General features: G+C 35.1%; 1 protein-coding gene across 1 annotated transcript in view; it reads right to left on the bottom strand.

Moving 5' to 3' along the window:
• Nucleotides 1–16,830, bottom strand: part of LOC108724828 (uncharacterized) — a 24,001-nt gene extending 7,171 nt beyond the window's left edge. Inside the window, 16 exon segments of the mRNA XM_018451485.1 lie at nt 3–64; nt 5,234–5,403; nt 5,496–5,685; nt 12,425–12,719; nt 12,917–13,055; nt 13,304–13,509; nt 13,993–14,383; nt 14,480–14,642; nt 14,747–14,802; nt 14,879–14,986; nt 15,226–15,383; nt 15,460–15,588; nt 16,020–16,184; nt 16,263–16,355; nt 16,543–16,674; nt 16,750–16,830. Of these exon segments, the coding sequence (XP_018306987.1) occupies nt 3–64; nt 5,234–5,403; nt 5,496–5,685; nt 12,425–12,719; nt 12,917–13,055; nt 13,304–13,509; nt 13,993–14,383; nt 14,480–14,642; nt 14,747–14,802; nt 14,879–14,986; nt 15,226–15,383; nt 15,460–15,588; nt 16,020–16,184; nt 16,263–16,355; nt 16,543–16,674; nt 16,750–16,828 (2,536 nt within the window). The 5' untranslated portion in view covers nt 16,829–16,830.
• Nucleotides 16,831–16,940: the final 110 nt, after the last annotated feature.

Genomic DNA, 16,940 nt, shown 5'->3' with positions numbered 1-16,940 from the left:
TTCCGACAATCTGGCCGCGACGGTCGCCCCAGCGCTACCGCCTCCGATCACTACGAAATCATACCTAGAGAAGGAGACATGTCATCGCGTTGGCATCGATTTGAACAGTTACATTACAGAAATGTCATAAATCTTGTCCGATTTTTTATCGACAAGGTATATGCATATCTCGTTTTTAATCAGCCTTTGCGCTTAATTATCAAGCTGGGTCATTGATCTTGTGATAGATGAAGCGCGACGAACTAGCATGAAAACTCTTACAATTAGTATTTGCAAACTTTTTTTAACTGAAATTTCGGTCCTCCTTGAAAAATGACGTTTCGAAAGCGAGAATGTCGTGGATGATTGCTCGGTTTCCAACAATTTACGACGTATACTCGTTTACGAAAGGCATATTAATCAGCAAAGTCGTATTATTAAGTGATCTCCTTACTTTTTACGAATTAGAAACTGGATTAGAGAGACGGCGAAGAGAAATTATTATTAATGGGGAAAAATGACAAATTAAACTCACTGTTAAACTGAATTATTTGTTCCCTCATGACAAGTTTTCTTCTTCTTTTAATTGGATAATTAAATCGATAATTATCATTGCATAATCAATAACTTAATAAGCCTCGTTCTGGGGTTTAATTAAACTTTATTATTCGATTCTTATAATTTGCCTAGTGAGCTAATGATTGTTACATCATCGACGTTGGCAAATTCGATCGATTTTGCGCCGCACCAGGCCCCTGTATTGGGGACGGTGCACCCTTTCCCTTCTAGCTACGCCTCCATACTGACATCGGGCGAAAGGCGGGTTTCTCAGGAGGTTGCTCGGGACGATCGTAAGTGTCCGTGGTATATGCTCTCAGCTGAATGCCACGGCGTTCCTGTATCCGTATTTATACGCTACAGGGGACAATGGCATACTTTTACGCGCGAGACTTGATAGAACGGCGTACACGTAGATACTTAATAAAACATTATAAGAATCTCCCCGATCATCTTCCTCCCAATTCTATCTTCGATTAATCCGGAACCAATTTCTCCATAAAATTACTGAGAGATAAGTGCTTTTTAAATCGTAAACATTAGGTCTGTTTTTCATTTCGACATTAGACTGCACTAGAACTTTCTGTCTCGCTTTCGTCAAATGTCAAATACCTATTTATTCACTTTAAGTTCCAAAAGTATATACTATTTCAATTATAGAAAATAAACTTATTGTAAGATAAAAAAAAGTCTTCAAAAATGAAATATAAAGAAAATATGAATAGTTAACAATATTTAATGATATTTTTTAAGTAAAATAGTAATTAATAGAAAGTAACGAGTTATTTTATTAAAAAATTGACGCTTTTTAATCGTTAGCGAATGAATATCGTTTACGTTTCTCGCGAAAGATATGGATCTCTTACACGTCTTATCTTAATTTCATTTTATTAATTTTATTTTATTTTATTAATGTCATCTTTAGTTCGTTATGCGAACACTGAACGTATCGTGAGACATGTGATGCAAATGCAATACGTCTTACATTAGTTCGTCTTATATATCGTTATGCTGCTACCACTCTGTCAAAATCCAACATTTAGAAGTCACCAATATCTACGGAAATGCATATTAACAAACAATATTTCATACTTATATTTACTGGAATGAATATGTCAAATAACTCAGATTTGCCTAAGTGCAGTCGGCTATGTAACGACAGATCGAAATAAGCATAAGCGCTATCAAACCTGTTTTCATCTTCGCTAAACAGGTTCTTGTATGACATATAATAACTTCACTGCACGCTCTGTTTTTCTTTTTTTTTTTGACGGTCGCGGTTTCGCAGATCACTTTGTGTCCTTCGCGCATGATAAGGTAAGACAAAAGTATATGAAACGACAAAGTACTGCTTAACAATCAAGGTTTTTTTACGTTTACACTTGAATATCAATCGTAACATTAAGGCGTAAAGGATTCTGGAACATCATATATTTTAGGAGCAAATAAATAAATCAAAGACATCAAATCAAATAAATTAAAATAAATTTTGTCTCGCGCGTTTTATACAAACTTATTTTTATATGCTCTTTTTTTATTATGTGCACACAGAAAGATACGCAAGTAATAATTACTTATTTCGAGTATTTCAAAAGTTTATATATCCGCAAATCTATCATAAGTTCATTAGAAGCATTAAAATTCAAAATATATTTTGAATCCTAGTAAGAGTTTAATACTTCAGTTAAGTTTATTAAATTAAAACAAATTCGATTTGTTTATTATGAAAAGAATTCGTTTCTTCGATCAATTTTATAATATTCTTCGAAAGAAAATAAATTCGTATTTTGAGTACATAATAATGAGTTTTTCTAAAATTTTGTAATAAGTATATTTTAAGATTATTATCAAGAAAATATTCTTCGTTAAAGATAACCGTTACTTAAGGATGTATCTGAAACCCAATCATTGACAAAAGTCCCCTAAATTCGAAATATTTGCATGACTGCGCCGAACGTGTAGTAAATCTAGTGATAACTTATATGAATGGTAGATAATACAATATATTTATTTTTAAAAAGTTATTTTTGCCGCACTTACATAGTCTGCCAGTGATTGACGCATTTCAAAAACCGCAAAATTGTTATGAATAATAATTTCTCTGAAACTGTGTTGTGAAAATTAATCTAATTTTGCAAAAAGTTCCAGTAATTTAAAATCTATACGTATAAAAAAATTAAATTTTTGGTACTTTTCTTCAATACTTTTATTACTAATTACATTCGACAAAGTTGCATTTCTCGTAAGAAAACGTCTCTTACAGAACTTTAATACTAATACTGGCCAATTAATCACTTATTTTCAGTATTAAAAATACTATTAATAATATTTTTAATACTTACAATAAGTTATTAATTGGCCAGTATTAGTATTAAATTTTTATAATCATCATAATTAAAATAATAATTACTCTCTAACGGTTTAGTGAATCTACTTGAAATTTTTTTAGTATATTACAGATAACAAAGGAAAAGTTTCCCGAAGTTTCATCAATTTGGTACTATTTTTGGAATAGCTCAGATACATCCTTAAAAGAAAGAAAATAAATTGAGTAATCACTTTTCTTGGCGGTAGATTGATATTTTTCTATGTGATGGTTCGGTACACATCTCTTTCGTAGCTAATTCTTCCTCTCGTATAAAAGAGCTCTCTGCTCCTTTCGCGCGTCGGTGCGTGCAGCGCAAGTGCGCGTCGATGAGGCGACCAGATGTGACGCAACGAAGAGATGCATCAGAACAATAGCCCGCGATATTACGTACGCGCGTAACAACGATCTCGCGGATATAGAGGTGTGCGTGGATGCTCGTGTTTTTCTGAGAAAGAAAGAGAGAAACGAGAAAAGCGCCGGTAGTACTTTTGTGGTATATTACGTGAATAACGTGTGCCCGCGACACAATCGTATATCCGTATTTAGGATTCGTCGCGGAACACTTCCCGCGGATGCGATGCTCTCTTCTTCTTCGCGGAAGAAATCTCTCTCATCGATAAGTGCCAAAAGATCCCATGCGGGAGAGAAAAAAAAAGTGCGACGTGTTATTACATTCAGTGCGCGCACAATGCGGTCGCGAGATAAGGAAACCGCTCGGGATGGTGGTAGATTCATCCTCGCGACCGTATCTCCCGACCTCGATCGAACGATCAAACGATACGAAAACAAGGAAATCGTGTTTGCGAGTTTCCTAAGCTCGCGTTACCGCTATCCGGGTAATTGCTGATAACCGCGATAGTTGAACAAATTGACAATCCGACGGACACTCGTGACTCAGCGAGCACGAGATTTATGAATGTGTTTTCGACATTCTTGAACTTTCGGGAGATATGCCGTTTCTAATTTCCGAGTTCTTAATTTTCATTTTTAATATAAAATAGGACTTGCCATATATGACAGGAATTAATGTACATTCTCTAAACTTTAGGAGTGGAATCTCACTCTAAAGAATGAAAATTGAATGTCTTGAAAAAGAATGGCTCACTTTGCAATCTGCAACAATGAGATTTCACTCTTTAGAGTGAGAATTTATTTCAAAAGTTTTAAAGAATAAAGACGGCAAATACGAATTGACGCGTAGTTAATTAGGGCGCAGTAATATTTCAATAAGCAAATTAATTTGATAAAAATATCCTAATAACGAAGATGTTCATAAATGGTACATAGAGATATGAGTGTCGATTATAAGGCAGGAAACTCGACATCCTTTCATAAAATATTACAAGTATATGGAAGCTGCTTAGTATCCAATATAGGCTATGTTCGCTTTGGTGTTCACAGCACTTGTATAATTTGCTCTTTTTCAATATTTAATAAAAAAAACAAAATGAACGTAGCCATAGTGGACATAATTTCCACTCAGAATCGATAGATAATAAAGATAATGGTACACAAAAAGACTTAAGCAGTAAAATGCAAACGGTAAGAAAATCAATATGTTTGATTTGCTATTACTTATGGCTTTACTGTGATTAGCCAATTCGCTTACTGCTTTTTTTGTATGGCCTTAATAGATAAAGTAATTTGTATAGAAACAATTGAAATAGATCGTTAGTAAGGCCAAGAGCACATAACAAAAGGCCCCCGTCCTTTATCGAAGAACTCTCTAAATTGTGTAATAAGTTGAAGTGGAAGAAACAGTTTAGAGAGTTTATCGATAAAGAGCAGACCTAAAGTATCGGTGGACTGTGTCGTTTACGGAAAACAATTAAAAGCGTATTATGTGCATTCAATGGTTACATACATTGTCATGGACTTTCCATCAATGACACAATAGTCGGCCGACACTTTGTCTATCGTGTTTTTTGCCCTAACAGTAAAAAATTGTTCACATGATAAAAATTAGCTAACACGATAATAACGACTATTAAATAAATTAAAATTAAAGGTGTAAAAATAAAATATAAAGACTGAACATTATGTGTTTAGCTAATATAACAGTTAAACGTTAAAATCCTTTTCATTTTCCTTCAACGATGTCATTTTACGTCACATTTGATTGTCGCACGAATGACCGAGAGATATACCCACATCAGGTACTTATCTATACGCGTAGATAATAATTCTTCACGAGTTGATTACCGTTATCGCGCAATCCGTCGAAAGAAATCATCAAAGGCGAAGTCGATTAGGATCTCCTTTTCATTTACCCGTGACCCATATATTTGGCGATCGCCTAGTCCAGGACGGTCTTTGTATGAAATTTACCTCGTATTGACACTGCTCGGTGGCGCAGGTCTGTTACACGGGTCCTCGAGGTCGCATTGGCTACGCAAGAAGACTTCGAGCAGTCCCATGAAAAGCATGAAGGACGAACCACCGCATGTCGAGGCCAAAGTGGGTCCTGCGGACGTGGTCAACGGACAGTTGCAACTCATCTAGAACAGAAACATTAGTGTTTCGTCAATCATGTAGTGACTCATCGTAAATCGGCTTTATCGGTGCTGCAACACCGAAAGGTGCTGCTCACCGTAAGACAACAATTTACTTTGGCGAATCTGATTGAAACTGAGTTCGTTCTCGGTTCTTTTATACGATAGTAAATAACGTACGTCGGTATCGACGGCGAAAGGACTTTATCAAATCGTCGCGCGTTAATTCCAAGGAGAACATATTTTATTTGAGAACGTTTCTCCAAGCCGCACAACCGACTACAATAACTAACCGCAGAAATGCATGACCATTTAATTTACGCGTATTACTGTGATTACGTAAATTATGCGATAATCATATATCTTCGTGTACCTCGAAGATAACGGTAGCTGTCATCGCGTTTTGCTGCAACATGATTATGCAGATAACATGATTAAACTGATTAATAGAATTAATCAGGATTACACGAAATATATTAATCTATATCTATGTTTTATGTGTAAACAATCTATGGATCATTGAAGAATATAATGTTCTTTGTCATTGTATTGATTACACATAATAATGAAGATAATACAATACAAAAAGAAATAATTAAGTTTTATTGTTAATATATCTGACTTTTATATTAATAAATAAAAATATAAAAGCGATATAGAAGTCTTAGTGTTGAACTGCTTAAAACTTTCCTTCTCGCTTATATATTTATATTTATTAATATAAAAGTCAGATATATTAATAACCATAGCACTTAATTATTTCTTTCTGTGTTGTATTATCCTATTCATGATAATTTACATATTTTATATTGTCTGCATGAAAACAATTCGTGTAAAGTCGACGTAAACAATACATAAATACTCCATGTAAATGTAGGGTGTTGAAACATGCAGCGCAAACCTGCTCTTAATTGCCCGCTTGAGAGATAAAGCGTGTGATCCGCGAAAGTAATATTTTCATTCAGCAAAGGAGCCGAGGCATCTAACAATAAGCAATATCCCTTAACCAGTCATGCACCGATGCAATCCGCCGAGAGCGCGTTTATCTTCGATCCGCTGCATCGCCGGCGGACCATGAAGCCGAGCTCCGTTCCGTGGAGAACAAAAGCCCGAACGAGAGTGAGAGTGCGCATACCGACGTCGCCGTCGTCACCGTCGAACGTGTAACAGCCCCGTAATGGAGTGTGTCCAGCTGTAAATTCATTCAGCTCCGTTCGACCAGCGATCGAGAGGCGATTCCTCTTCGCGGGAGGCGCGTCGCACGTGCTTTCTACAATGCAATTCTCTGCGTCTCTCTCGGAATGCGCGTCTGCCTTGTATGCGCGCGTACGTGTATGCAGCGGTGAAACTTTTTTTTTTACACCGTGTGTTTCCTCTTCCGACATTTCTCACAGTCGGATACATAATCGCGCGAGGCGTAACGCGCCGAATGTCTACCGCGAACCCGCGAGTGAAGCGTAACGATTGTATGTAGGGATTGCATTCACGCGACGCTTAAATTTTCGGTGAGAAAGCACGAGAGGTGTGGAAAACAAAGAGAGCAACACGCCGCGCGTCTTCTCTTCATTGAAAAGGGAACTATACAGCACAGACCTCCAAGAGACATCCTAAATGTATCCAGGAGACGTTTGTTGTCCTAAGGATGTTTCCAAAATGTCCCGAGGATAAAGTGTGTTGTATGGGAAAGATTTAAATGCCAAAGTCAATATTGTAATGATTTTTATAAAGCAATAATTTCCTTAGTAACGACCAAAACGAGTAAACAAGGTGTTAAGAGATTACAATTTAATTAATTAATTAGTTAATAATATAATTCTATAAATGTTTCAACTCACAGAGTCTTCTTCAGTATGGTAAAAATACAAATAAACATAATATTAAAAATTCTAGTCATATATGTCGATAATGGATAATTTCTATCTCGTCTTCATCCGATTAAAATATAATGATTAATTTTGTCAACAATCATGTCCAACAAATAATACATTGATTTACATTGTTGGACATGGTTGTTGACAAAATTAATCATTATATTTTAATCGGATGAAGACTGACGACATAAAAATTATCTCGTATCGACATGTATGACTAGAATTTTTAATATTATGTTTATTTGTATTTTTACCATACTGAAGAAGACTCTGTGAATTGAAACGTTTATGGAATTATATTATTTATTAATTAATTAATTAAATTGGAATCTTTTAACATCTTGTTTGCTTTTGGTCGTTACTAAGGAAATTATTGCTTTGCAAATTGTCGAGCGTTTTATTACATTGTTGATTTTTATAAATATTTTTTATATTTCAAAGATACGCGGATTATTTCTTATAATTTCTAGATATTCAGAGAATTTTTCTACAAATTTTCAAATTCACTAAGGAAAAAGACAGAGCTAAAATTTTTTTTATTGACAGATCAATGAATTCTGCATCTAAAATTTGATATTAGTTCAATGGATTTTTAACGAGACGAAAATGAGGAATAGATCTTTAATAAGATACGGCTTTTATCAACGAAATTACATCCGACAGGTTGTATCGCACGGATGTACCTGACACAACACGGTGAGGAGGTAAGAAAACAGAAGGAGAAGCTGTAAAATAGCATGACTTTCGTAATCGACGGCGAGACAGTGCGCGGTTCTCGGTCAGTGAACGTAACGGTGTTGAGGCTTTGCGAAGGAGCGTATTCACTCGAGGGATAGCTCGACGTATAGCTGCAGGCAAATTCGGGCTCCTTCAATTACGTGCTAAAGTACCATAATGTACCTGAAGCCACGCGGAATGTAATAAACAAAGCCTCGACAGTCAAAGTAGGAAATGAGTTCGTCTTATTTGTATATTCTATCAAAGGTAACAGTATAATAATAATAATAATGATGATTCGCAGTGAAATTAGAATTTTTTAAAAATGTCGGAAATGTTGATGATTTCTACAAATTACGGTATATAACAATTAATAATATTTCTGAATCACGTACTTGATTTGTATCAAATGATTTAAACGAAACGCAATCTAATTTTATACGATTTATTTAAAATAAATTTTATAATATTTATTTAAATTTCATCACAGGATATAAATCGTAAAATAAAATCGAGTGATATATTTTTGTTTGTTACTATATTTATACCACTTTCAAAATGGCACGCTTGATATTCCTATTTAATTAGATCGTTCTTATTATTTATTTTACGCACTCGACATTAATGCGCTTCTTGATTAATTAGCGCGTCGTCCATGTCCGCTGAATATCTTTCGCTCAAAATGGAAAATCACGAATAAACAAAGTAATTTTCGATCGTTTAGAGTAATGGAAGTATAATTTTGCTTATTTTTTTGCCATTATCTTACGTACGTGCATCTGAGCATCAACGGGCCATTGAGAAATTGCTTACTTATAATTCTGCAATTCTGAAGAACGCATCTCGCTTCCCATTTTACGCAAATTATCGCAATATGTAAATTTAATGTATACGATAATGAAACAAGTCTTCTCTCTCCTTAGACATTTCTCATCACGCCTCATTTCTTGATGACATCTAGATATAATTAAGCCTTAAATATTTTTTAAATCTATTCTCAAGGGATTTAAAAAAATTTTTACCTGCGAAAAATATGGATGACAAAATCGTATGTGTTTATCGTCAAGGGGTTCTTCAAAATTTTTACCTGTGAAATAGAGGCCAAAAAATTGTCGCACACAATTTATTAATATTGTACTTATGATTTGTATACACGCTTTGATTTCTTGATCACGTCAGATTACCCTGATCTCGCATGAATGTTAACTGACGGTTTGCTTTTTTTCTAATTGTTATTCGTGTGTTGTTGTCCGATGTGTATTACACGCAATGTACGATCAATCGCGTAATAGTTTGATGGTGTAATGATTGTTCGCACGAGAAGCCATAGCGCTTGAGAGGGTGTTAATTGGAATTTATGTAACTTAAAAATGCTTAACGTCGGCGTTAACAACACCGCAATCGCCACAAAGAGAATATAATTTCCCGCAAATTACTACTATATGCTTCTTGATTCTCGAGCGTGAAAATGTAGATATTACACGCCACGTTATATTTCCTGACGTGATTTTCCATGTCAATTTCATCTATTTTGCCATGTTCACCTTATTATACACATATCCAGTTCCGATGGATATCTCCGATGTGGTAGCTATTTGATTGCAATGTTATGCAATGCGTTATGCGTAAGATCTTAACGTACGACTCTTCTAAATATTCTTAATTTTTATATAATTACGAGATATTCGATAATGGCAAATTTCACTGCGATTCAATGTGATTAAAAATTCTCTTTTATATACGGCCGGATATCTGCCTAATTGTTTTTTAATGAACACAGCCGCTTTTTAATTAGCAAAGCTGCTAGGCATAGGCAAATATATTAAACACAATTATGTCATACGTGCTTTATAATTTTCATGAATTTCAAGACTTACGAGTTTAGTGGAAAAAATCACCGTGTCTACGACAAACCGTTATCAGTTTTTTTTATAATTATATACAATCACACTTCAGAAAACAAGGCGCGATTATGATATAATCTTAAAACTTTATATAACTTTAATTTTACGTTGATAAACGGACAAGAATCATCACGTTTCGTGCACGTCTCTCACGTGATTGATTTGACTTGATATGATCTTTAAACACGCATATGTCTCTCAAGGACTTGCGAGAGGATATCGTGTCCTACCGATAGACTTGAAAAACGAATTATGCGTATTCGATGAGGACATCGTACATGTCGATACAGTAACGATTATACGTTTCAAAGGAGAGGTACGTCTAACGACGCTTAATGCCAAGGTACACGATTATCAGATAACGAATTAATCCTGCATATTTATCGCTGCATTTATTTAATAAGTAACTATATTACACAAAGACATAATTTCTAGTTGCAAAAATGCATCAAACGTGTAACACATATCAGAGACAAGAAGACGAGGCTCAGATACGCCTTTCACTCATTTTCCTGTCAAATATGTAAATATACAAGCACTCATACATATATTAATAAATGCATGTATTTTTATGAGACATTATATACGACGTTTCTTTCTTTAGTTGATAGATGCTTATCGATTAATTCGCTATCAGAAATTTTCATATTTCTCGCATGTGCACGGAAATAATTATACAGTCGTTAGAATTATGAATGAGTATTACTTGGAAAAATTTATCTCAGTTTGATATAATATTTTATTTTGTAGACTAGTTCTATATAAAACAATCAAAATTAATTACGAAATTAATTAATTTAAAGTAACAATTTTTCGTTCCCTTCTTCTTCCTTCTCTTTCTTCCTCTCAATGATAATAAAAAATAAATGAAAAATCTATTAAAACTTCATTGATAATAGTTTATGTTTATGTTTCAACAATATGGAAACTGGGGGTCGCATCAACCGTCCTGGTTTTGCTGTCACGAGTGAAGAGATACAGATATCATCTCCCGTACAGCATATCTTGACTCGCCAAAATTACACCGCTTTCAAGGTCTGGTAGTTCTCACCAAGACGGGAGTAGAGAAGAAAAGGCAAAGAACTCACCTTTCAAGGATGGTAACCCCGTATCCTTCGAAAGATAATTGCTCGACGGGGGCAGCCCGCAGCACAGCGCGGAAAAGACGCACGAGAGAGTAAGCGTAGCTCGCGGTACCGCGATCAACGGCCGACTAGACCGGTACCATTCTCCATCGCCGTGGTAATATTCGACAACTTCCACCACTTTCCTACCTTCTCTCTTCTGCTTCGCACTCGCAGGAACAGTTTCGGGAATTTACGTGCTACGACTAGTTAGCATCACAAAGAAATTTCACGATGACGCGCCGGTGGAGGGACCGGTAGGCATTAATTAAATTATTGCGGACGCTTCCGCTGAAGATCTCTTAATGACGAAGAAATTCTGTGTGTGATACAGAATGTCGTCATTAATCGTTGACTATTGTTTGTGTTGATTAAATTATCATGTTCTAAGAATAATAATATAGTATCCCAAATTAAATAATTATTAAGGAACAAGTATCATAATAAATCGAATTAGATAATTGTTTAACCCTTTGAAGCATACATTTTTCCGAAAAAAAGGGTTTTTTTGATCTTTGTTTATTTATAAGACTATTATAATAAATGATAAGAACTACTAAACTATTTTTTTAATAGTCTTCTACTTCTAAGACACCAGGAAAATGCAAAAAGCCAGATCTAAATGAGTCAAATAAACGACCAAAAACTGAGGAAGTTTAGGTGGTAACGTTACCACCATGCTTCAAAGGGTTAATTTAGTCAATACAGTATGTATTGCCCGAAAGAAATTCCTAATTGAATCTGCAAAAAATCGAGCCGATACGAGAAGATAAATTAAGGATGATATAATACATTTGGTTATCTCATATGATATTATCTAAGTGCGAAGAGAAATGATATTCGTGAGGGATAAATTCATTTTCCGCAGACACGTTGCCTGACACCGTTCTCCAAAGTACGCAAAATACTGCAATTTCTCGCTGCCATTGTATATTTGCTTACTCTACCTCCGGGCTAATAATCGCGGAAGTATTTACAAACGAATGATTTCGTTTCTAAAATGATGCTATGGAAAGGAAAAGGAAAGGCGACGACAGGGAAGTAATAAAAAAACACCCATAAATTTTGCACTCGATCAGAAAGGTACCGTTTCCCATCACGATCCCGTCATTTCGATGCCGCCGATGTTGTCATAGTTCTCGTGACTGGAATATTCGTCGATGCTCGGTTTCTCATATTATTGTTACGGATATAATAAGGCGATGTCTCGTAGGAGCTGCATTACTGGACGTTCGTTGTCGAATAAGTCGTCGAGAAGAAACGTGATCAGCATATCACGCTGAAACCGAAATTCGGAACCGGTTTCACAAGTCATCCAAAATAAGATAAAAATATCGAGACATCGTTCGCGAGCCGTATATACCTGCACCAAACTTTTCCTTCCTCGTTCAACGAAACATTTAAGATCTACCTTAGAGAAGATCCTCCGTATTCGCGACTTGATTTGCCAACCCAGTGAACGGATATCGTGTCATAAGGGTAATTTGCGAGACCGTGGAGTTTCTCGTCTCGAGTGCTGTAATCACTTTGCCCCGTTGACGCAGGTGGACTGAATGTTGCAATATTTTTATTGCGCCCATCTACGTATCGCATTTCAGAAACTCGACTCTTCTTCTCGTCCGTAATTTGGCCTCTCGCAGACGTTTCTGTGTCGGCCAACGTATCATTTCTATATCTGTAAACATCAATGACACGTTGCTGTGAAACTAGACATTATAATTACATAAAAGTATGCGAGATTTCTTCTATTTCATTTTTAGGTAAATTAAATCTGTGTTTTTTCGCAGAGCCTTGAAATTTTTTTATATACAATTCTTGTATAACAATTTTGATATCTAATTATTTTTATTTTTATTTTCTTGCGTTTATTGTGTTACTTTGTTTTAACATTATGCGATCTAGCATAATTTTAGAGAATCATTTTTACACAAATTATCAATTGCGACATCAGCGACATTTGATTTGGATCCTTCGCGGCTTGACTGGGGCTCATTCCGTTCCAGATAATCATGAATCATATACCACGGTCGCCACTCGTAGTCCTACGGTTTGAATATGATGGAATAAACAATTGCCACACCAATTCTATCCACTGAAAGTGCATACACACGGGGACATAAATGTCTAGCTATATCTTTTCATGTCTTTCCAGTCCTCATACCTTCTTCTCATTCCTTCTTCTCATTCCTTCTTATACCTTCTTCAATACCGCGTGCAACTTTAGATGGCTAAGCCTTTATGTCCTCGTGTGTGCAAACGTTTGAAAGATAATCCTTTGAAGCGTACTCACGTCATAATTATCCAGTTCTTTGTTACGAATATTTAGCGAAGCAGTGCTTGTTTTTTCCGTCATCGGGAAACTCTTATAATCGTTGGACAATTGGTCGTTATGAGTCTTGATGTTTTCTATTTTGGCAATTGTAGAACTTATATTTGTATAATCAATAGTCTTATCTGCAATCGTCGAAGTACTATCCGTCTTCGAATTTTCAATATCTAAAATAACATTTATACAATGAATTAAAAAAACATATCTTATTTAAATATTTAAATAAATTTAGATCGTAAAAATAAAAAAACTTAATTATGCAGATTATAAAATATCCAGATATTGATTTTTAAATCGGTAATCACTAATTAGTAATCCGCTATAAAAGAACCGAATCCCATCATTAATAAAAATTGTATTCTTTAATTAATTTTAAGTAGATTTAACACAATTTAAATTTAAAGTTCATTATAAAGATACGCAACACCCTAGAGATAAAAAAATTCAAAATTGTGCAAAAAGTGATTTATAGTATGTCTTTGGAAATGGTTTTTGTAGAAGAAAAATTAACTCAAAATTGTGTCTTACGAATTTGTCTTTAAGGGATTTTATGACAACGGCTGTACACTTAATATTTCTCGCAACTCAGATTCATAAGTTTCTGCGATGTTAATCGTTGATCAGAACATAATTCCAACCAACATAAATACCTGCAGGTGTTATTTCTGGCAAAGGTATTGAAGCCGCTTCGCTAAAAAGGTCAGTGAAGAATGCGTCGGTGAAGAATGGTAGAAATTGTCCTCGTTTTCCCATATCTTCGACAAGGATCACCGGCTCATACGGCGGCAATAAAATCTTGTACGGTTCTTGCGGCGCGTGGTATCTCCATCCCTCTACGTCCTTCACTTCCCACGAACGATACGGATCGTTCTTTATCCAGATCGGATAACCTTGGTCAAAGAAGTTAATGTCCTCTAACATCATGGGAAGGGGGAACTCGTCGTTGGTTGTTATGTAGATCTTCCTTGGAGTTTTTAATTTATCCGTATCACGCGACATAGTTGGCTCGGTCTTCCCATCAGTTGCCGGAGAAGTTGAACTCTTAATTAAAGAATTTAGGAGTGATATATTTCTATAACATTTACATGTTGCTGTAATACCGCTGAAATGATCTATGTTGTATAGGTTTATTAATACCTGGAAAACTTTGTCATCGTTGACTGCAAAGGGTTTATTGAGATTCAATCGAAATTGAGGATAAGGCAACGTCAAATATAATTCATTTGATGATTCTGTGATTAAATTTGGTCTCGTTGTTGCGATTTGCTGATGAGTCAACGAAACTTCTGTCCCTTGCTTTCTATATAAAAAAAACGCATTAGAAACAACAGAAAAGCATTTGCAAAATAATCATCTCATATCTTTAAAATACTAATTAGTGTTCATGGAAAATTCTTAACTTACATAGAGGTTGCATAATCAATACTTTGTCTCCGCGTTGAAGTCACTGATAAAGTCGGCTGAAATCATAATCGAGTCTTTCGGAACTGAATTTTCTTGTAATCTTTAATTCATTCATATAAGAAAATCCTCCACCTTTTTGCTTGTGCTCGGATAATTCGTTCTTCTCTCTAGCGAATCCTGGCGAATCAATTCCCTCTCGGCTTGCACCAAGGTTCTTCTGGTTGAGGATTGCTTAGAGACCTACATTTGTTTCTGTCAGAGTCTTTCTAGTCTATTTTTAGTGAACTCGCGGATTTGTTTCGACGGAAAAATCGTCGTCGGAATACAAGATAAAAATAATTTGATTATGTAGTTAATTTGATTATATAACATCCTTTGCAATTTTTTTCGCAAATTTTCTTGAAAAATTTGCTGTTTAGAATTAGCAGTGAGTCTTGTGTGTAATTTATAGCGATTTTTTTAAATGAAAAAATACTTACCTCGTTATTCGCGTTACGTTTAATGGAGACTGAAGATGCACGACAGGATCGCTCGATGGTACAATTAAAACCCTTACACGAATCTACAATCCGCACTACACATTTTTGCGTTCGTGGACAGATCCAACCGTAGCAATATTTACTGATTAGCTCATCTTCTACGAAAAGAATTATATCGAATCATTATTGTTGCCAATGCGTGAACATAGTTTTATCATTTTATCATCAACGAACCTATGGTGAGCGTACAATCAGGCGTATGTGTGCACGGATTGCGACAATTGTTTTCTGGCCTTCGCAAGAAACACTCGTATTCCGAGGTGCATTTCAAACTTTTGCACTGGTCGAACCAAGTTTGCACATCTGAAAACGTTGATTTATTTTTATTATGTATAAATTTAATAATTTTCTAACAGGCATTTTATATATAAATCGGGTATATATCTTTAAAAAAAATATATATATGTATTAAAGTTGTTACTAATAATTAATATTAATATTTAATATTAATTAATAACATTAGTTTACAAAATTATATACAAGAATATATTTGACCTAATGGAACTTTTCTAATGGCAGATTTGAAACTCATCGCTCCAAAATGTGCTTAAAAAAGTTATTTCCTTTTTTGCATTAAAATTTATTCAAAATTCGTAAGCTAGTATAATTAATAATTCATATTTTAAATATGTAATATATGTTTAAACAACTTCAAACATGTAAAAAATTCATGAAAAAATACGTGAAAATATGATTGAGAATGAATTAAATTAATTATTCCTGCTTGATGTGACCTTCTTCATTTTCGCAACTTCTGATCAATTTGCACGGTGGACTAACGCAGAAGATTTCTCGCAAGATGCAACGTTTTCCTGACGGACATTCGAAACCGGCGCAGGAAGCTGCACCCTCGTAATATTCTTTTTCCGATACGCAACGCGCTAATTGTTGCTTACACTCTAAGAAAATTTTAAAAATCAATATATATTATTTACATTTCTAGACATATAATTAATCCGTTAATATACGATAATTACTTTCATCCCAATGACATCCCAGAACTTTGATGATGCACACGTGTCCTTTGTTGCAACGAACAGTGTCGCATGTTAGAGGTCCCTTCAAGGATTCTAAAAATAGGCAGACTTAAAAAAATCTACACTTACAATATATAATACTGCGTAAAGTATTTGAAATTAACTAAATGCACAAAAGATATTAAAAAAATACAGAAGAAATTGTGATAAATATTGAAGTCTAAAATAGGCAAATTTCTATCTGACAGAAGACAAAACGATTTATCTTCTCGAACTTCACCTCTTCTCGATTTAGAACAAAACAACATGCCAGGGCAAGGAGGATCCTTGCACCAAAATCTCCGTTTTACGCAATGGCTACCATTCTCACAATGTAGATGAGCGCATCCTTTCGAATAATCGTTTCCTGATTCTCCTGTCGCAAATTATCGCAATTTTTGGAAAAGCGAAGTATATAAATTTTCATAGAATTTGGGATTAAACTTACCGCTCGCGAGAAGTTTTTCGGAAAGCAGGAAGAGAAGAAACCACGTTAAACTGCAGATAAAAGTATGTTCGCGCCGCATGACGACAGTTCCGATGGCACTCGCTTATTTCAATTGCGACGGTGCATCTGTGCCGATACAGCTATAGACGTAATAGCGTGTAATGTAAGCGCGATTGTAACAAGAGCCACCT

Source organism: Mycetomoellerius zeteki, unplaced genomic scaffold, assembly GCF_001594055.1.
Source record: "Mycetomoellerius zeteki isolate Tzet28-1 unplaced genomic scaffold, Tzet1.0 scaffold311, whole genome shotgun sequence".
Taxonomy (NCBI): Eukaryota; Metazoa; Arthropoda; class Insecta; order Hymenoptera; family Formicidae; genus Mycetomoellerius; species Mycetomoellerius zeteki.
Note: the sequence above shows the minus strand (reverse complement) of the source record. Positions and strands in the feature narration are given on the sequence as shown.